The 22643-nt window shown below is 39.6% G+C and overlaps 1 protein-coding gene across 1 annotated transcript in view; it reads right to left on the bottom strand.

Annotated features, from left to right (window-relative positions):
- Positions 1 to 1876: 1876 nt before the first annotated feature.
- The window catches only part of CEP290 (centrosomal protein 290), a 245302-nt gene continuing 224535 nt past the window's right edge, over positions 1877 to 22643 (bottom strand). The window contains exons 49-53 of the mRNA XM_040344166.1: positions 20948 to 21089; positions 11195 to 11268; positions 10414 to 10496; positions 6582 to 6688; positions 1877 to 2777 (exon numbers count right to left, since the gene is read on the bottom strand). Coding sequence (XP_040200100.1) covers positions 2592 to 2777; positions 6582 to 6688; positions 10414 to 10496; positions 11195 to 11268; positions 20948 to 21089 — 592 coding nt within the window. The 3' untranslated portion in view covers positions 1877 to 2591. The remainder of the gene's footprint in view (positions 2778 to 6581; positions 6689 to 10413; positions 10497 to 11194; positions 11269 to 20947; positions 21090 to 22643) is intronic.

The raw sequence follows: 22643 nt of genomic DNA, 5'->3' as shown, positions 1-22643 counted from the left end.
TTCCCATGATGCTCAACTACACTGCAGAGTGCATGAGCATCATGGGAAATGTAGTTCAAAAACATCTGGGGTGCCTAGGTGATATCCCAACTGGGTCTGAACCAGAACATCTTCTGAAACCACCATATACAGGGAGAAGCATCCTTAACAGCTGAATGATTACACCCAATTCAAAGATGTTGGTCTGCTTAACCACTTGCTTACTGGGCACATATACCCCCCTCCTGCCCAGGTGAAATTTCAGCTTTCGGCACTGCATCGCTTTAACTAACAATTGCGCGGTCGTGCGACGTGGCTCCCAAACAAAATTGACGTCCTTTTTTCCCCACAAGTAGAGCTTTCTTTTGGTGGTATTTGTATGCCTGTGCGGTTTTTATTTTTTGCGCTATAAACAAAAAAGTGAGACAATTTTGAAAAAAATACAATATTTTTTACTTCTTGCTATAATAAATATCCCAATTTAAAAAAAAAATAACATTTTTTTTTCTCAGTTTAGGCCGATACGTATTCTTCTACATATTTTTGGTAAAAAAAAAAAAAAAAATCGCAATAAGCGACTGGTTTGCGCAAAAGTTATAGCGCTTACAAAATAGGGGACAGAATTTTTTTTTTTTTAATTATTTTTTTTACTAGAAATGCCGGCGATCTGCGATTTTTAATGGACTGCGACGTTATGGCGGACACATCGGACACATTTTTGGCGCCATTCACATTTATACTGCGATCAGTGCTATAAATATGCACTAATTACAGTATAAATGTGACTGGCATTGAAGGGGTTAACACTAGGGGGTGAGGAAGGGGTTAAATGTATCCCTGCTTAGTGTTCTAACTGTAGGTGGAGGGGGGGGGTGACTGGGGGGGTGACCGATCTATGTCCCTATGTACAAGGGACACAGATCCGTCTCCTCTCCAGAGACAGCACCGCTGTCTCTGTGTAAAACGGCAATGAGAGATGATCTCATATGTTTACATATGAGATCCTCTCTCATTGGCCGCACAGATCGCCTCGCGAACGGCCACTCTGATTGGCCGTTCGCGGCGATCTGTAATTGGCTGTGTCCGAGGGACACGGCCAACACAGATTTTCCCCGCAGCGCGCTCTGGAGCGCGCGCGGGGAACGCCCAAAGAGGCGGCCGTCAATTGACGGCGGTTTGGAAATTGGGATCCGCACTGTAGCCGTCAATTGACGGCAGGCGGATCCCAAGTGGTTAAAGGACTAGACCAGGGATATGCAATTAGCGGACCTCCAGCTGTTGCAAAACTACAAGTCCCATCATGCCTCTGGGTGTCATGCTTGTGGCTATCAGAGTCTTGCTATGCCTCATGGGACTTGTAGTTTTGCAACAGCTGGAGGTCCGCTAATTGAATATCCCTGAACTAGACCCTCAACAGCAGAGAAGAGATGAAAGAAGACTTCTTTGAGAGGATGGTCTCTACTCCATATATGACGAGCAGGGGTATGGAAGTGAACATGCTGTGCATTTTTGCACTGAGGATTTCTGTTGGTTATCCTCACCTACAGGTGACCAATTTATAGGAATGCCTACCAGAACCGACATCCACTTACTGCACAACATAGTATTGCAGCATAAGATCAGGTCTTTGCTTAGAGTTCATTCGTGACTGATGCAGAGCCTTAGCTCTGACCCACTTCATAAAGTACAGAATATTCTGCTCCTATCCGCCTCTTTACCTTGCTCATTTAACTCACTTATCTGATAAATAAATTCCTTTTCTGACAGCTTGTTCAGGAGCAGAGTACTTTATTTCTAATGAAGTAGGTCATAGTGGAGGATTTTCTAAGGGCCACACAAATGAAATGAAACCTTGAGTCTTTGTAATGCTACACAATAAAAAGAATGCAATATATAGTTTCTGTGAATTTTTTTTATTTCATTAAAGTATAAAAAGTCTTCTCTATACAAATGCATCTAAAAGAAACCTACAATATATTATATGTACAGAGATGTATAAATTAAAACTATCCAAAATCCTGACAGTGAGATTTTCTTTAGTAAAAAAATAAATAAAAAATAAGCGCTCATTACAGTAGTAGATACAGCATAAAACTGCAATCTAGTATAAATTAAGCAATGTGACATCTTTTATTGAAATATTGAGACCTGTTTTTTTTCACCACCATTTCCATCCAAAACAAAATATTCTGAGAATTTTGGCTTGATTTTTCTATCCATCTATGGCCAGTTTTAGGGCATACAAAACAAGTGCAAAGAGAGAATTGTTCGCCTCCAACCAATAGTAACGTGTTTACACCAATTTCAATTTATGTGGTTTGTTAAGTAGTAAAATATACAAAAAAAAATTGACTAACTGTTCTAGTCAGCTGTCCAGGATTGCAAGTACAAGGTTGGCAAAAGCACACACCACCTACAGAAGATTCTGTCCTGAATGAGAGGCAGTATTAAATGCACACAACATGCTTGATAAAGCTCTCATTTATTGCTCTTTAACCATTTGGAAGTTGGTGTGTACTAAAAGGTGTCTTACAGTTGATATAATTGCAGGTTACCTTCCTGCTAGTGTAAGTCATAGTGCTGAACCCATAACTTTCTGGAAGTTATCGTCTTCAGCAATCCACATTACCTGGAAAGTCTACATGAACCCCAAACTGCTCTGAAAGAGCTTTAAGCTTTTCCTCCAGCAGTATATTCTTTTTAACCTCTTCATTGTAATTATACTTTAGATCTTCAATCTCTTCAAAAAACGAAGGGTCAAAGTGTTCAAGCTCATTTTTCAACTTTTTGATCTCTTCCTGAAACAAAACAAAAAAGTTCTTGATATACTGTATAATTGGTGCTAGAATATAGTACCTGGTAAAGGGCTTCACTCAAGATTAATTTAATTTTGGTGGAGTGTAATAGTCTTGCATGCAAATAAAACCGTACCCAAATGCCATTGTGCCACATGTTCTTTTCCTAAATTGTTTCCACCTACCTTAATACTTTTTTTTTTTTCTCAACAATAAATTTTACTCTACCATAATGCATTGTGGAAATAAGAAGCCATACCTACTTTGAAATGTATATATTCTCTGTAACAGATACCCAGAGTCCATTACATGCATACTTTTAATCTGGTTGTAAAAAAAAAAAGCAAAAAAAAAAAAAAATTCTTCTAGATCAACCAAGAGAAAACAACTTACCTTATGTTCAATTAAGATATGGCAATCAAGCATATATAATGTATTGAACAAGTATTTATACCCCTCTACATTTTCCACAGTTTGTCATGCTATAACCAAAAATGTGGCATGCATTTAGCCCCCTTTAGGCTGGGTTCACACTTGTCCTACAACGGTCCTACATTGGGAGCTCATGTAGCATGACGTGTGAAAATCAATGTTTCCCTATGAGAGCTGTCTTAACTGGTCCGACACAAGTCGGTCCGACTTTGAAACTACTCCCTGTACTACTTTGGTCCTACTTTGATCCTACATCAGCCCATTGAATATCATTAAAGTAGGATCAAAGTAGGAGCCTTGTCCTAACCATCCGACTTTTGACATCCGACTTGTGATTACAGCAGCAGTAAAAGGAATTTATCTCACTCTGGGATTGTTTTGATTGGTCAAAGAACAAGTCAGACTATCACAAAGTCGGATCAAAGTAGTATCCTGTTCATGAAAGTAGGACCGATGTAGGACCAGTGTAGGACCAATGTAGGACCAGTGTAGGACCAGTGTAGGACCAGTGTAGGACCAGTGTAGGACCAGTGTAGGATCAGTGTAGCAGAGCAAAGTAGGATCAAAGTAGTGTAGTAGTGTGAACCCAGCCTAACTCTCATTCCCACTAACTAAAATCTAGTAGAACCAATTGCATTCAGAAGTTACCCAATTAGTAAATAGAGTCCACCTGTGTGTAATTTAATCTCAGTATAAATACAGCTATTCTGTGAAGCCACTAGTCTTCTCTAGATGGGTATTTGGTGTGGCCACCCCTTGGTTTCAAACCAGCATCAATCCTTCTAGGTGCACACAGTTGAGATTTGTTCTCCAAACATCATGAAGAAGTAACCACAGATCTTGGCTGTTTTGTGAAAAAACATGAAGGCCAAGAAACACACCCGATAGATCAGGGATAAATTTATGGAAACGTTTAAAGCAGGGTTAGGTAATAAAAAAAATTCCCAAGCTTTAAATATCTCGCACAGCACTGTAAAACCCATCATCCGAAAATGAAAGTATTGCACAACTGCAAACCTACCAAGACATGACCTTCTGGCTAAACAGACAGGCCGGGCAAGGAGAGCATTAACCAGAGAAGTAGCCAAAAGGCCCATGGTAACTGGAGGAGCTGCAGCTATCCACAGTTCAGGTTGGAGAAAATCTGTCCATATGACAACTATTATTCATGCACTCCACAAATCTCGCCTTTATGAAAGAGTGGCAAAAAGAAAGCCATAAAAAGTCCCATCTGCAGTTTGCGAGAAGCCATGTGGAGGACACAGCAAACGTGGAAGAAGGTGCTCTGGTCAGATGAGACCAAAATTAAACTTTTTGGCCTAAAACCAAAATGCTACATATGGTGGAAAACTAACACTACCACCCTGAACACACCACCCCCACCGTGAAACATGATGGTGACCAAATCATGTTGTGGGGATGCTTTTCTTCAGCAGGGACAGGGAAGCTAGTCAGAGTTGATGGAAAAATGGATGGAGCTAAATACACAGCAAACTTAGAAGAAAACGTGTTAGTGTCTGCAAAAAAAACTTGGGCGGAGGTTCACCTACCAGTAAGACAACCACCCTAAACATACAGCCAAAGCTACAATTAAATGGTTTAGATCAAAGCATATTCTTGTGTTCGATTGGTCCAAACCTAAATCCAATTAAGAAACTGGCAAGACTTAAATTGCAGTTCAAAGATGCACTCCATCCAATCTGACAGAGCTTGAGCTATTTTACAAAGAATCGTGAAGGAAAATACTGCGCAACCACACTCAATAAATGAGCTGCTGACCCTGCAATTGGACAAATTGTGTAAAGAGAGTGGTAAGGATTTAAGTGCAGCGCTAAGTAACATATGTAATAATACAAACACATGAGTGACAGTGCACAAACATCCATTAATGGAATTTCCTATAAAGCAAGACTAGTATGCAAAATAGTAAGACAATATAATAAGAACCATAATGTCCTTTAAACTGTGTCAAGACACTTGGATGAGTCCAAAGTGAATTTTTTTTGTTTTTTTTCAAACAGTGCAAGATTTTGACTTTGGCTGGAAGACTGAATATTTACTTAATTGTGCACCGTCACACATATGTTTGTATTATTACATGTTACTAGTTACTTAGCGCTGCACTCAAATCTTTACCACTATTTTGCAAAAAAGGATGGGCAAAAATCTCACTCTCTATGTGTGCAAAGCTGGTAGAGACATCCCCCAAAAGACTTGCAGCTGTAATTGCAGTGAAAGATGGTTCTACAAAGTATTGGCTCAGGGGGGCGCATTACAAATGCCCACCACACTTTTCACATATTTATTTGTAGAAAATGTTGAAATTAATTTTTCTTCCACTTCACAATTATGTGCTGCTGTGTGTTGGTCTATCACATACAATCCCAATAAAATACATTTAAGCTTTTGACTGTAACATGACAAAATGTGGAAAATTTCAAGGGGGTATGAATACTTTTTCAAGGCATTGTAGATGAAAAAAAAGATTTATCCTTTAAGGTCCATTTCACACCATCTATTTATGGTATTGCATGCCAAAGCACATTAAATGCATTGGTGAAATGTTGTGAATGGCAGTCCACACTCCTGTAAATAAGCATGCACTGCGACCTTGATAAGGGTCTATTGGAACATTCTTTGTTAGTTTAAACTAAACCACTTGCTGTAGCTGCTAAGAAGGCCTTTGCTTCCATAAGGGCCGGTTCACACCATACCTGAATCTGTGTGATTCACTTGCAGTTCTGTGCGATTTCAGCCCATTAATTTTGAATTGGGCTGAAATTGCGCCGTATCAAAAGTAGTGCATGCACTGCTTTTTTAAATGCACTGTAACCAAATTGCATGATAGAAAAGTACTGTGCGGGGGAAAAACACACTACATTTGCTGCGTTTGGGGTGTTATTAACTTTTTATTGACACCCTCTGCAGATCGCAAATGGAGATGTGGTTTAAATCGCTCAGGAACAAACAGCGCGTTCCTTTGCGATTCAGATGTGAGGAAGGTTTGAATCAGCCCTTAAAGCAGAACTAAACCCACCAATTTACCTGTTTCGATGAGGGTAGGCCGAGATGGTTGTTCATCATGTAAATTACCCCAACCATTGGAATAGGATGCTCCTATTCCTTCTGTATTGAACTGTATTTTAATTGTACCCCCCCCCCCCCCCCCTTTTATTGTAAAGCGCTACATCAACTGTTGGCACTATATAAATCCTGTATAATAAAAACTGAATACATCTGAGGATCAGTAGGGTAAGGATAATCATGTCTGTATATCTGGAATTTCAATACTTGTGGCTATTTTAAGATTTAGATTAAACTCTCTTTATTTTCCTTCATTTCTATCATGCAAGTGCTTTTTTTTTTTTTTTTTACCTTCAAGTGCTGTTTCTCCAAATCTGAAGTCTTTATGTGTGTTTGCAGATCCACGACTTCTGCCATCAGGTTGTGTGTTCTCTCTTGTTCAAGTACCTCATCAGACCCTAGAGAACAGAATGGAAGAACAGTTACATCCAGTCACTCATGTCTAGTGTAATATACAACACAGAAAGCAGATGGGAAAAATAATGCCTGTGTTAATACTTCACATCCAGATGAAATCCAGTACTTCCTTTTATGTGGATTTACCAATAAATGTTGAATAGAGCCTGTCGTCTTAGCGTACCAGAAAAATCCCCTGGCAATGGCCCCAGCAATAAGGATTACATAGTAATCTGACTTTAACACTATTTTTAGAGAATGCATGCTGGTTGTCTGGGTTAAAAAGTTCCTGTGGGGTGGTTTTCATTATACTGTGTAATTTCTTAACAAAATACACACATACACTGTGGCACCTCTCTCTCTCTCTCTCTCTCTCTCTCTCCTATTCCTTAACACATGCAGAGCCTACCTATTACAACCTACTGTAATTCTAAGGTTATGGTCAACATAAAGCAGGCATCTAACATTATGTTCTCCTCGGGTATTAACTGCAAGGAGGCTTCTGAAGAGCAGAAAAAAATTATTTGCTTAAAGTGAAACCGCAGTTAAAAAAATAAATAAATCCCCTGTAAGGCAATCTCATAATGTGCTACTTGCATCCCTGGACGCCTTTCAAATTTGCTGCTTTTGTGGGTTTTACCACATAAAAGCTTAATGTTGAGGTACTGAGTGTTTACGTCATTCACTTTCCTCCCAATCAGCGTAGAGAAAACACCATCCTGCTGCTGTTCCTACTGCCCACCTGCAGACTGGCAGCTGGAATCCGTCTCTATATCCCAGCATGAGCTGGCAGACTTTGCCTGTGTTTCCAGTAATCTGTCAAACTAGCAGAAAGAAAGGCTCTCTCTTAAAAAATATCTCTCCAGTGCTGGGTAGACCTCTGTCTAATTAAGTATGTGGAACAAATGGCAGTAATTTTTGCTTCTTTTGTGTTGGTTTGGTACAAGTGTCCCACATAGGTCTGAAAGTCCATACAGATGCACAGAGCACCTCGGTTTCAATTCTAGGAAGCTAATGCTACATTTATAGAACATGTGACCTGCTTAATCTTTGAGTGATGTTTTCTTTGACCTATACTGGATTTGTGATTAGGGAATGCCATAGGGCTCAAAGTAAGAGACCAACTAAGCCTTCTGCAGGAAGGTGCATCCCCACTTCAGGAAGCAGATTGTAAACCCAGGTCAGGTGGAGCCTTGGATAGTTTGCATCTTTCAGCACCCATCTTTTTGTCAATGGTCTAGGCCAGGCATGTCCAAAGTCCGGACCGTGGGCCCCCCTGTTGATTTAATCTGGCCCCCCTGGGGATTTGGATTTATATATTGTTTGTGGCCCCCAGGGCCTTCCTTATCGGTGCTTCCTTAAAGGGGACAGGGAGGGGACAGGATGAGCGCCGTCAGATTACATGAAGAGAATCTCCGGTTTACTCAGCAGCATCTGTATTGGAAGTCCCCTCTCCTGGGATGTCATTGGACGAATGTCCTGTCTATCATAGGAGGCGGGACTTTGTATTAAAGAGGCCACAGAGTAAACAAGATATTCTCCTGTTTGTAATCTGTCGGCACTCGTCCCGCCCCCCTCCCTCTGAGGCTGCAGATGGTCACTGATCAGGCTGCACTGATGGCAATGGTAAGGTTGCATTTGTGGCACAAGTGAGGCTGCATTTATGGCACAAGTGAGGCTGCATTGATTGGAGTGGTAAGGCTGCATTCATGGCACATGTAAAGCTGCATTGGTTGCAATGGTGAGGCTGCATTCATGGCAATGGTGAGGCTGCATTCATGGAAATGGTAAGCCTGTGCGTGTTATACGCCGATAAATACAGTATATCCATATAACACGCCCAAGCTCATCCTTAGTCCTGAGCAGCGCTCTGGGATTCATTGGGGCCACAAAAGAAATATATACAGTATATCAAAATAACATGCCCAAGCTCATCTCTTCACCACACACAGCCACAAAGGCAAGAGAATTCTTGTTGTATTAGTACTTAGACCGAATTTTAATGATTCAAAGAATGTCAGGCAAAATAGTCGGCCCTCACACATGTTTACTTCATCAAATCTGGCCCTCTTCGAAAAAGTTTGGACACCCCTGGGCTAGGCTCTAAGCAAGCCAATGGGTCTGACTCTGGACCATACTAGGTAGTCCCTAGTATCCACTTGCGAACCAGTCACATACCTGGTTCATCACTGGACTTCAAGTGGTTGTACCAGTATAATGGCTACAGCTGCAGGCATCATCATGGTACAGTTTTTTAGAGCCAATTTATTCTCTAGGGCAGGGGTGCCCAACCTTTTGAAGAGCGAGGGCCACTTAAGCGACTTGGTAACCAGTCGCGGGCCACAATGAGCAGATCGGGCGGATAGCAGGTCCGTGTCTGCTTTCTATACGCAGCGCGAACACAGACACAGCTCAATGTACTCATCTTTTTTTTTTGCAGATTGGATTGGAGGTAGGACACAAGTCGGTTTACATCATGTAAAGAATATGTTTGGGATGGCTTATGATGAACTGACACTATTTTCACACTGGTGTTTATTCTTTGTTCACTATTTATTATCTCTCTAGTTGTTGCGGTATATTCTTTATTGAAGGCTGCAGTGATTTGTATTTGTATTTTTGGTGAGCCATCAGCAGAAGGCATCTCATCCTGATCTCATTCCTCAGAAGCAAAGGGGCTTGATTGTGACCCCCTGTGATCTATGTCCTCCAATAAAACCAAGCTTATGCCCATAAGGTCAGATATGGTGTCTGAAAACTCTCCAGACAATCAGACTGAGGACAGTGGTCAGAACAGAGAAGAATAAGGCCCTTTGGGGCAAGACTATAATTCCCAACACACACCTCCCAGATGTTGGCCAAGTCTGTATGCTGCTGGAACCAAGGAAGTGTTCAATGATTGCTGTGCCATCGCAGCCAGAAGTGCCATTTGCCGACTAGAGAGCGCGTTAAGAGGAAGAAAATGGCTCATGCATGTGCAGAAGGGTCAGGGAAACCGAGGCTGCACAGGTACAGTGATGGGCCCATGGGACAGATACTGAGACAGAAGTAGGCTATGAAAAGGGTGCCAAATTCAAAAGAGAAATATAGAGTAGAAGAGTGATAGGAGAAAAGAGACCGAGTGGTCTTCCCCATTTTTTTTTTGTATGTTTTTTTTTTTTTACTTTTTTGTCAGAGTAAAGATATATGTTTGTCCCAAGCATTAGTGAATCCACATACTGTTGACTGACTCACTACCTCTACTAGAAGTCTATGCCGAGCACCAACTACTAAAACTATGTTTTATCCATCAGACCTTTCACCATTTTTGTTACCTGTCTCTGGACTTGTTCTATCTAATCGATATCTTTTTGAAAGTGAGGTTTCCAGAACTGGACACGGTATTTTAAATGATGAACACCATTTTCCTTCCCACTAACTACCACTATTCCTACTCCCACTAAGCACCAGTGCTGGGTTATATTTAACTTTCCCTGACCTAATATACTGGTCACAGTCTGACCCTTTTTAAAAAAAAGTTGTAGAACCCTGAACTAAATTCAAAAAGATGGGTATTTGTTACTGCTAGGGCTAGAAGTGAAGGCTGAACACTATTCCCAGCCAATTTGATAGGAAACTATGTCTATGTTGCCTATGGCTTTTAAACATACCTTATTCATAAAAGGAAAATATAGTTAAAAGCATTATTTGCTTTCTGCAATTTCTTTATATAACAAATTCTATGTACCTGATATACCGTTTCTCTGTTTGCGCATTTCCAATTGGTGAATCAGCTGGGATTTTTCATCTTCCAAGCGTTTATTGGCTAATCTGAAACAGAAATATTGAGCATTTACAAACTGAACTGAATCCAATAAAAATTAAAGCAATATTTGATGCCATACACACTCTGTACTGATTTTTTAGATATAGAGAAATTTGACCATTTAAAATATCCTCCAATATTGTCTTCCTAAAACCCACAACTAGTTTTACCTAAATCTAACTATCAGTTTTCAAACTTTCAAAAAAAGATTTTGAATAATTGAACATTCTACTTTTAATTGAAATGCTGACGAAAAAAACAGGATAGTGGTTATGCACATGTACAAACAGTAGATTGGATCCTGTCCTGGGCAGAATTTAATGTTCCTGCCTTGTCCACCCCAGGCATAGACAACTGCATACAAACTTCCCCAGTCGACAGTGCCTGTCCTGAATTCGAGAACTATGTCATACACACCATGTGCAACTCCCCAGGCATGGGAAAGCTCCAGAAATGTTATGCTAGAGGACATCTGCCCTGCAAATGCCCATGTGCATGAGCCCTTACAAAGCAACTCCTGGCTGAAGGAGGAAACTTTACAGCAAATGCAGGGAAGGAGGACAGGGGTGCCACAGAAGCCCCATGTAATTTGATTAAAGTTTTCTGGGCTTGTGTAGCACACCCATTGTCCACTGCCCCGATAGTTACTGCATCTAAATACAAAACTTAAGTAACTTGAAAACCAAAATTATTTTACAATTACCGGAGAATCTGAAACTCTCTTGTGATGCCTTGGTCTGTCTTTGCATCTTCAGGAAAGTGCTTCAGAAGCTCAACCTTGTTTTAGAAAAGATATTTGGTGTTACAAGATAAACTATAATGGAAACATGTCAAATTGCTCATTAAAAAGATCTGAAAATAGAGGAAATTGTGCCATCTTGGATGTTATTGTATGGAACTCGGTAAAATACTGTCTGTAATATTCAAGCACAACACAGTTAAAAGGCATTAAAAATCTTTCTACCTGCACATCGCATTTTTCACCTGAATAAGATATGCACTGATCTTGTAGACTCATGGTATCATTTGTTGCATTGTATGCACAGCGTATAGTAGAGTAAATCTTAACATTCCTGTTTCAGAAGTTTATGTATGGGTTCAAACAAGAGAGATGCATGGCATTGCACAGGTTAATGCATGACCTCTGTCTCTAGTGTAAAATCTGAACTTCCTGGGAAGAAAGTACACATCCCACAATCCCTGGGTTTCTCAGTCTAGTGCTCTGTAGATTAGAACTACACAGTAATTAGAGCCGACACGGGCAGAACATTTAACAAGGATCACCATGCTGGAAGAGATGCATTTTCATCACATTAGCACTCCCATATTTGGGATGCAACACAGAGGAAATGGTGAACACCATGTGACTCGGAAAAAAGGTGCCTGTTCTTCTGGTGAACTGATCAGCCATGACACTACAAACTGCAGCCATGATATGCGAGTCCATCATTACAAGGTAAGGCAAACAAACAGCACAGGGAATGTAACTACACTAATATGTCATTAAAGCAAAAACATCTGAAAGTGTACGGTGCCTTTACGACAATACTTGGCCGAAATAAAAAATGATACTTTTTCTCACTTGTTTAGATACCAGCTTAGAATAGGCAGAAAACATTGGAAGAATAATTAAAAAACACACAATGTATGCAAATGCATCAATTTTAACACAGATAATAAAGTAATGATATAAAATATCAAGTCTATAAGCTGTTGTACTATAGTTTGCAGTTAATAAATTGTTTTAAAAAACATTTCCAGTGATATCTGTCTTCCTGTCTTGTGATGGTTCTTTTTTCAATAAATTCCCGGTCGGTTTTTCATTAAATACTCTGTTGTTGCTTTCACTATGGGTATAATTGAATTAATCTTGAGATTCATTATAGTAACTGAAGAGTGAATTTCAAAGAAATTCTCGCACTTCTGTGCTCCCTAATTAAGTTTATTCATTCCATAGAAAAACATGGCATCACAGCTATTGTATTCTTCTTTAAAATCACAGAGTATCATCACACACCAATATATCACAATATTACCTGAAATATTCAATGTGTAATGTATGTATGTGACACTGCTGTTAAATATATCAGACCCTATTTATCTGTGCCCACCCCTGCCTTGCATCGTATGAACATACGTTTTTCAATCAGATTTTTTTTTTTTAAATGGGTTTTATATTGTAAAACATATAAAAACAATCAACCAAAATCCAACTATCATTTCTCTGTTCCACACTATAAATGGGATCAAATAGTGTTCCACATAGCATTAAAATATTTATGGGCTAGGGTACAGAAAAGGGTGTAGTAGTAATTCGTGATTAGCCAAACATAATTTTCAGTTCTGGGCAGGTTTGGTGAACATGCATTAATGAATTAACATAAAGCAAAAATTATATTTGGCGGTGAGCTGCAATTTTTGTAATGCTTAAAGTGAAACTTTAAAAATGCATAATTTCTTTAATCCTCTCGCTGGCAGAGCTGCTTTGCACTTTTTTGCACACGTTTGATAAATATTGCTTAACCCCTTCATGCTGAGCATAAGCAAATATGCAGCCCCCCCCCCACTGGGATTTTTTTCCGTGGGGCCACATAATTGTGTATCTTTCTTTGTGCTTTTAGCATGCCGCACAGAGCGCTGCCAGCACAGAGACCGGGCTCTCAGTAGAAGCCCTGGGCCCCATACTAATGATTTCGGACCCAGCACTCCCGATTCTGGGTCACCTGATCACTCATAGCCTCTAATTGGCTGTCACAGTGATTAGTCACTGTAAAGCCCATCCCCATGTTTTCTCATACATTGTATTCCCCTCCTTACAGAGAAAATATACAAAATACATAGATCAAGGTTTTATCTAGGTCAGTGCCAGGGTTAGTGTTTGGGTCAGGGTCAGTATTTTTTTCTTTTTTATAAGTATCAGTGTAAATTAGTTTCAGTGTGTTTTAGGTAGGATAAAAACAAAAAAAAACAATGTGCACTATTGTTTTTGGGCTGTATGTAATACAGGTACAAACAACAACTAACATACACATGAGGTATTGCTGTGATTGTCAGGAACAGGAGAGTTTAATTTTGGTTGTTCTTTGGTGGAAGGTTATGGTAGTAGCAAGAAATATACAGCTAAATAAAAAAAAAAATGTTGTTATTTTCAACTATTTTGGGCCAGCTTTCCTAAGATAATAAAAACTAAAAAAAATCAGGGGTAACCCCATTACCATTTACCACCAAATGAAAGCCCAATTTGTCCAGAAAAAAATGCAGTATAATGCAGCATTTAACCCCCCCCCCCACCTCCAAACATACGTTTTCTAAAAAGAAGCCCTGGAGAATGGTAGTTACAATTTATTCTGTCACACAATAGAAGCAGAATGGTTTATCCAGTGCAAAATTTTAGTGAAAAGTACATTACATTTTGAACACAAATGCTATATATTACCCAATTTTTTTGGTTACATATAAAAGATGAGGTTTTCCCACATGAGCTAGATAATAAGGGGCATATCTGTCAAAATATGTTTTTTGAGTTTGGGTCTGACAGCACAGAACACATCACAGTTGTAGGTAATAGAAAAAAAAAATTCACGTAGGAAGCTGAAATTCAACTTGTAACATAAGAAACACTTTAAATAGACTGTTATATAATTAATATATAAACCAAAAATCATGAGTATACACCCATCAAATCCTGGTAACTTATTACCGTAGGTTTTTTGTAGTTCATATTATTCCATATTGGTACAAACTTATTTTAACCTCCATATCGCTTTTTGTAACATCCCATAACCGATTCAGTAAAAAAAGAATGGGACATAACAGTGACAGCGCGCAACTGACCGATTGAAAAATTAGGGAAACTCTAGGAAAGACAGATGATAGGACAACTTGAGTAGGAGGACCATTTCTATCAGCTAACCTGCCATCCAGCTAGGTATTATAGTTGTGAAGTTAGAAAATAAGATTTAGCCTCCTGTAGAGAGCATTTGCAAGGTGGATAATTTGATTTGCTGTTGCGTCTAGATTAAATCGCAAAACACAGTTGATTTGAATACCATTTTGTGTGATCTAAATTGACAAACTTATGTAGGACACAGCAATTGGGAGGCCCAAATCATTAAACTGGTCCCACTTACTGCCTGCCCTAATGTGACAAGAGATTGTTTTAGCCATAGGAGCAAAGCATCTTATCTGTGGCATGTACACACCCCCCTCCGCTGCCTTTGCAGCTTAACCTCCTGGGCGGTGTTCCCGAGTCTGACTCGGGGTGAGATTTTTGGGCTAGGATCGGTAACCCCGAGTCAGACTCGGGCTCGCCTCGCTGGATGTACAGGGAGTTTTACTTACCTTGTCCCTGGATCCAGCGATGCCACCGCGCTGTGTGAGCGAGCAGGACCTCGCTCGATTCACACAGTGCCTCCGTGTGACGCCGATCTCCGTTCCCTGCGACGTTACGACGCACGGGGACGGAGAACGGAGCCAAATTCAAAAAAGTAAACAAACACTATACATACAGTATACTGTAATCTTATAGATTACAGTACTGTATGTAAAAAAAACACACCCCCCTTGTCCCTAGTGGTCTGTCCTGTGTCATGCATGTCATTTTATATAATAAAAACTTTTCTTTCTCCCTGCAAACTGTAGATTGTCCATAGCAACCAAAAGTGTCCCTTTATGTCAAAAATAGTTTTAGATCAGCTAAAAAACAGCGATAATAAATTATAATCACTTGCAGAATTGTGCGATAGCGATTTGTGGGGAAATTCGTCATAAAAAAAAAAAAAATAATGACAGCAACAATTCTGCAACTGAGCAAATTTCAGTGATTTTGATTTGATTACATTATTGAATAATTTTTATTATAATTATATTATTATTTGTTATAATTATTTATTATATTATAATTTTGTTTTTAAAAAAATGTCATACCCGGGATGCCTATTAGAAGCTTGTTTGGTCAGATTTAAGTGAGTTATTTCTAAAAATGACAGACCTACAATATAAAACGCCAAATTTCCTTGCAAATAATGGTACCGCTTTCAGCATGTTTTTTCTGAAAGAATCATACCGCCAGGGAGGTTAAGAGGAGGCTCTTGGGGGACGCAAAGTACCTATCTCAACCGTGTGTTTTTAAAGCCCAAGTCTAAACAAGCTCTTAAAGTCTGGGTCTAGGCCAAAACCACTCAGAACTTTCCAAAGATAAGAGCATTCAACACTATCAAATGCCAACACAGCATCTAATGACCACATAACTCTTTTTATAATTAGTTTTGGACGTTATCTGGATATTCAGTAATAAACTCTTGATGTTGATGTCTGTTGATGGAAAGGGAGTAAAGCCTAATTGATCTGTGTGTCAATTTATAATTTATTCTGGCAAGATAGTTTTTGCCAGTGCTCTAGCCAGGATTTTGAGGTCAGGGAGATGAATGTGTAATGCCGCGTACACACAATCATTTTTCGGGTTCTAAAAAATTAAGTTTTTTTTAAATGTCATTAAAAACAATCGTGTGTGGGCTTCAGAGCATTTTTCGGGTTCTAAAAAATGTGCAAAAAAAATTCGAACATGCTCTATTTTTAACGACGTTTTTAACATTGTCGTTTTTCGGGTTGTAAAAAATGGTCGTGTGTGGGCTTTAAACAACGTGAAAACTTTACGCATGCTCAGAAGCAAGTTATGAGATGGGAGCGCTCATTCTGGTAAAACTACCATTCGTAATGGAGTAAGCACATTCATCACGCTGTAACAGACAGGAAAAGCGCGAATCGTCTTTACTAACACAAAATCAGCTAAAGCAGCCCCAAGGGTGGCACCATCCACATGGAACTTTTTTCACGATCGTGTGTAGGCAAAACTTTGTTTTTTTCTAGAGCCTGAAAACGTCATTTTTTAGAGCCCGAAAAATGATCGTGTGTACGCGGCATAAGACTCTGGTAAAATCCCTTTCCTTGTTGAAGTAAGACTATGATGACAGCTTCAGTCATAGAATTTTGTAGGATACCCAAATGCTTTCTCAAAGACATTTAACAACTTAATAGAATGAGCCATGTCTTCTATATATCTCTGACAGAAGCCTATCTAAACCTGGTGCTTTTATTAGCTGCCATTGTTGAGAGCTCTTGTACAATGATGGGCATCAAGTCTATCTATTCTTGCCTCTATTGACTGACCCCAAAATTGTTCTAATGAAGAAGGGGAATAAGAGACCCCTAAATTATAGAAGTGACCATGATGGGATTAAAACCTGGCTGCAATATCCAGAGTACAATATTGTCTCCACCATCACTAATAGCTTCTATATAGGTTGAATCCTGCTGGGAGAAGGCTATCATAGCCTGTAAATGGCTTGTATTTTTACCCTCCTCATTATATTATATATTAACTATTTTCAACCTTTGCTAAAGCAACAGTTTTATAAATCTGATGAGTGTTTTGACGAGCGGAGGAGGGGTCAGCTATATAATTTTCTGCAGCAGAACACAATTCCTCCATGAATAAATTCTTTTTTTTTTTTTTTATTAAAATACCTCACAGGTAGGCTTTCAGAGCATCCCAGGTCACTAGATCATTTGCTGCATCTTTATTAAACTGAAAGAATTCAGAGATCAAAGCCCTGATCTTATCTTCCCTTGTAAATTAAACTTCGCTATCACAGTTTCACCTTCCAGTGATCTCATCCTGTTGGGGAATTACACGATAAATGAAGCACTTACAGAGTAGTCCGAGAATCCCATTTGCCCATAAACAGAAGAAATAATATGAGGAGTGGTAAATATCGTGTTCAATGCTAAATCTTTGTGAGACAGGGATGAATATGTATTAGAACAGTGCTTCTCAATCTTTTTTCCATCAAGGCACCCTTTAAAACGACATGCACTTTATTCCTCCACCTTTGCAAACTAGTACTGACTAGTAACCTAGTGTTTCTCTTCTCCCTCAGTTTATCTCCCTCTGTTAATGTGACCTCAGGGCTGACTGGATGAAAAGGCTGTAGTAAAGCAACAAGAAAATGGTTGTATTAATGGGTGCTATAGCCTCCCTATATCAACCAGTTTAAGTTGTTCCAAGACCCTAGCCCAGCAAAGGGCATAACCATTGGTAGAGAGGGAGTACCTGTTGTATTATACCTATATATTCGGCTATTCAAGAGACAGTATTGTAATATTCTAGTGCAAAGACTGGAATCCCTGTATAATATGCAACAAATTGGAAGAACGGTTTCAAAACCTTACCCCGAATAGGGCGGAATTGGCACCATTCACAAGCCATTTAGGGTACCCTCATTTTCCCAGTTAAAACGTATAGGTTTTGGGCTATACTCGCCGTATAAGACTACTCCCCTTCCGAGACAACGCCATTTAAAAACTTTTAGATTACTTAAAATCCTCATCATGTTCATCCTCTGACATAAGTCCATCAATGACATCTTGTGATACATTTGTAAGACAGTCATCATATGGATCTAATTCCGAATCAGATGATGTGGCTTCAGCTTCCCCTTCATCTTTCCACAAGTAGTCGTCCTCCATACCATTCAATGAATTTGATATGCCACACTTCTTTAAAGACTTGATTACTGTTTCTGCATCAATATCATTCCAGGCTTTTATGAAAAGTTACACAAAACATCCAACTGTGGAGCACCTGTTTCCTCCTTTTGTTAATGACTTTTATCATGATGCTAATTCCACTGTTCTCAAATGCGATCTTTAAATGGCTTGTTTAGACACACATCCAGTGGCTGTACCAACAATGTCAATCCTCCAGGAATAACTGCCGCATCTGTGTTTATTCTTGCCAGCCTTTTCTTTGTGCTTCTAGTTAAATGAGCCCTGAACATATCCCACACCAGTAGGCTACGTTCTTGACGAAGTCCACCTGGCTGTCTACTCCATACATTTTCAAGCCATAGCTTTACCCCTTCTTCATCCAGCCACCCTTTTTCATTCACATATACAAAAACTCCAAAAGGTTACTTGATTTTCGGCATTGTTTTTTTTTTTTTTTATAATCATTGGCCTTAATTTGGTACCATCAGCTGTACATGTTAAATCCACTGTAAAACTGGACTTATCATGTCCTGTTGTTTTAATTAACACTGTTTTTGCACCTTTTGAATTGACAGTCTTATTTCCAACCATATTCAAATTCATGGGAGTTTCATCCATATTTCCAATATGACTTAATGCATAACCGAGTTTCTTGCGCTGTTGTATTACAGATCGATGGAAATTACTTACTTTACCGTCAAGATCTGCAGGTAATTATTGTGCAATTTTAGTATTTTGCCTCAGTACCATATTATGCCTTTCCAAGAACCTAGTACACCAGGATACAGTGGCCTTAAATCCTTTGCTATGATCTGGGTTAGATTTGGCCCACTGAAGTGCAAACATACGTATGTTGTTTCGTGTCACTACATAACCATTTTGACGTTGCTCATGCACCATGTTTCCTACATGATTTTCGAGTTTTGGCCAATGTGGGGTGCCTCTTCTTAATGCACACTTACTTACCCCTTGGCATACTCTTTAATGCATCTTCATTTGTTTACCAGTCTCGGACCATCTTTTCTGTTACTCTATATTGTCTTGCAGCAGCACAGTTATTATGTTCCTTGGCAAAGTTAACAACGTTCAGCTTGAAACTGGCTTCATATTTCCTCCTCCTTGCAGGAGCCATGATGGGGTCCTGTCTACCAGCCATTTTTACACCCACCAATCTGTCAGCCCGCTGGATATGCGGTAATACCGTATGTACAGTAGCTTTGGGTACATACAGTATACCACGCTAAGCCAATCATGATCGCAGGATCATCTGTCCAATTACTTAGTACATCCTTCCTCTGATTTGGATGTACATACCCTCAAATTAAACCTGAGATATAACTATAGCTTAATAATGTTTTGGCTAACACCTGAAAAAAACTAAAATTGTGCCTGTGTCCAAATAGATATAAACCGAACTGTATGTCTGCCAAAGATCTCAATAAGCCAGAGTTCAATAAAAGTAACAGGGTCCTCTGCCCAAACTCAGCCTCTTCCTTCATATGCATCAAGAAGAGATGTGTTATGTACATCTTTTAAAGAAGCCATATCATCCTCCATAGTGTTTACTATGCACTCAAGGGCCACCATAATTCTCTGATCTTCTGCAGGTCCTGGTACACTAATGCTACATCTGCTTTATTGCCCATGACTTGCCCTATAAGAGTCTGTAGAGAAGTATTACAAGCTTGTACTGCCAAAACGTCACCTAATGTACACTCAAATTTTCCCTGTGTGGTCTGCAATGCATCATCTGTTGTTACCAGTCTCTTATAGAAGTGGGAGCTGACCCAAGCCTAACTTACAGCAGGCCTCCTCTCCCCTTGAGATGCAGATAATGGGTAGAGAACCGGTGCCATCTTGGGCAGCACAATCTGAAACAGCCTGTTCGTCCTTATTTTGCTTGGTCAATTAATTGGCAAGGTTTGGGAAGTGTCCACGTATTCCTCACCCTTCATAAATGCCACATGGAAAATTAGGTGGTAGCAAAGTTGAGATAGAATGCCTGTCTGGTGATATTTATGTGGATTTTCGGCAGGAGAATTGAGATCTGCGGCTGCTCGCATAGGCTGCCAAGCCACACCCTACTTGTATATTTCTAATTCCATTAACCTTTACTAACAGATCTAAATTACAGCGTGATGGGCCTTAAGCAGAAGTATTTAGATCTATGCTAGTGAATAATGTCCTATAGAGGATACGTACCTGTGGCAGTGTACACGGCAACATGTATATAAAAATGTCTGTGTATTGGCACTGTATACTTACTATATCCAGGCAGTTACCAACAGCCACGGTCACAGTGAAGGGGCTGGGAAGCTGGTCATATCGACTCCCAACTAGCAGTCATTGTCATTTGACAGTGATAATTTATAGAAAAATGGCTGGAGCCTCGTGACCAGAATTATATCAGACCAGAATTATAAAGGCACAAAATACTCCTGGGTCACAAAGGGATTGATAATACAGCATTTAAGCTTCAAGTAGTCTTAACTGTACTGCATATGCTCCACAATCTATCCATTTTCAGCACCAAAGTACAAAAACAAAATGATCCTAAATCAAACTTGAAGTAGAACAGTACTTTTTCTAAAACTTTTACATTTATACTCTTCCCAGCAGCCTCTGATAAAATGCCAATATGACAGGTTACGTTTCCTTAAGATAATTCCTGTTTTCAGCAATCCTGCCAGCAGCCCACGTCACAATGGCATTTTTAGATTGGCTGCATGGACAAGTACAAATTTATTAAGTTTAGTGAAGGAGCAGGTATACTTTAAAGAAGATGTTGATACAATAGAAAACTACTTTGCGTCAGCTAAACATACAACGTTCTGATTTTAAACGGTGTAATTGCAGATCACATTGTACTGGTACTTTGGAGAAAATTATTGTTTCCTCATTTTCTTACCACTTCGTTTAGGTGTTGAATGGTTTGTTCGTTTTTATGTTCACGCTCAGTTGCTTCTTTCAAAAGCCTTTTCAGATCAACAATGCTGTCATTTTTCTTTATAAATTTAGTTTCCATCTCCTTCATTTTGGTTTCATACATCCTTAAAAAGGCAGAATAGATCATTTTGAGTTAACCTCAATTACCCACAAAGCACAAATCTGTGAGAACATTAAGATTGCAATATAATTATTTAGCAAAAAATTATTATTATATTTTACTGATAAATCTGTTTAAACTTCCCTCAGCTAGACATGCAATGTGTCTGCAGACACAGGTGATAGTCCTCCTCTCCATGTATTTTCAGCCTAACTGGGCATAAATCTCAGAATTATGGACACCCTACCCTTTCTGAGATACACATGGGGGCATCTCTACCAATCTCCTGAAGATGCCATATGTCTGCATAGAACACTGACCGGTTGGGGCAATAAGGAATGAACCACTGACTTGGAACAAATATGCATATAAAGTCAGACATCCCCATCTGCATGCATATTCCAGGTTAGGGCCTTTTTCGCACAGAATTTTATGACCAGTGGCAGCAAGAATCCAGCAGATTCCAATTCTTGCAGCTGGATTCACAGGTGGATGCAGATAGTTGTGGCTGTTCAGCCTGTACACAGCAATGAACAGACTCAGAGGCTGCCAGCTGTCTGTTAGTGTTTGGATATATTCACACATCGAGCAATACCTACAGTTAGGAACAGGTGATTGACCTTGCATCCACCAATGAATCCAGCCACATAAACCTGCTGGATTCTTGCCACAGCTGGCGCTAAATTCTGTGAAAAAAGGGTCTTAGTGATTCAAGATAGGGGAGTTTTTGTTAAAACAAAAAAAAAAAAATATTGTCTGACTACTGTTTCTTTTAAGATAAGCTAGCTCTGGTAGTGCACAGCTGCCTCTCCATGCATAATACACATTCAAGGCTGGGTTCACACCTATGCATAGCAGGAGAATGTGACAGACTCTCCATGGAGCCGGTTCACATATATCCAGAGCGGCTGCGGAGCACACTGCACAGAAACACTGTGCGTTTTTGGCTCCGTTCAGGGCCAAATTCAGGCACAGATTCGGCCCTAAAGGTTTATAGGACATTTGACCAAGAGCAAGACAGAGCAGTCACATCAAAATGTTATTTGTAAGCTGAAACATATGCAAGATCCTCCAATGTCCAGCTCAGCTGATGACAGAATGTAGTTTCAGATAAAGCTTGATCAGAGAAAACTATGTTTCCAGTATTCTGTGTATTTATATAACTTTGCAACATATATGCTTACGGCCCCATTTGCAAGGGTGATTACACAAGCTGTGATTGCCAGTGGCAAATTGCATCCAGCTATGATCACCGCAGGTGGCTCTGCGAACAGTCATGAATAACTGCAGCTGTTGACAACCTATCATTGCACTGTATACAATCTGCAGCCACAGCTATTAGCACAGATCTGTCAATTCAAACCGCAGGAATCTGCAGGTACATGCCACGGGAAATCAAAGCCCATGTAAATGAAGCCTATGAAGAGATCGCTATGACTAGATATAACAGCCATCTTTGAATCTGTATTTTCCAAATAGTGATTGTGTTGTGGAAAGTGTACATTTGGTTGAAATTAAAAAAAAAAAATGATTTTTGCACTTACCCTTTTCTTGGAGT

This window comes from Rana temporaria, chromosome 3, assembly GCF_905171775.1.
Source record: "Rana temporaria chromosome 3, aRanTem1.1, whole genome shotgun sequence".
Lineage (NCBI taxonomy): Eukaryota > Metazoa > Chordata > Amphibia > Anura > Ranidae > Rana > Rana temporaria.
The sequence above is the reverse complement of the archived record's forward strand: the minus strand, read 5'-3'. Positions and strand labels throughout refer to the sequence as shown.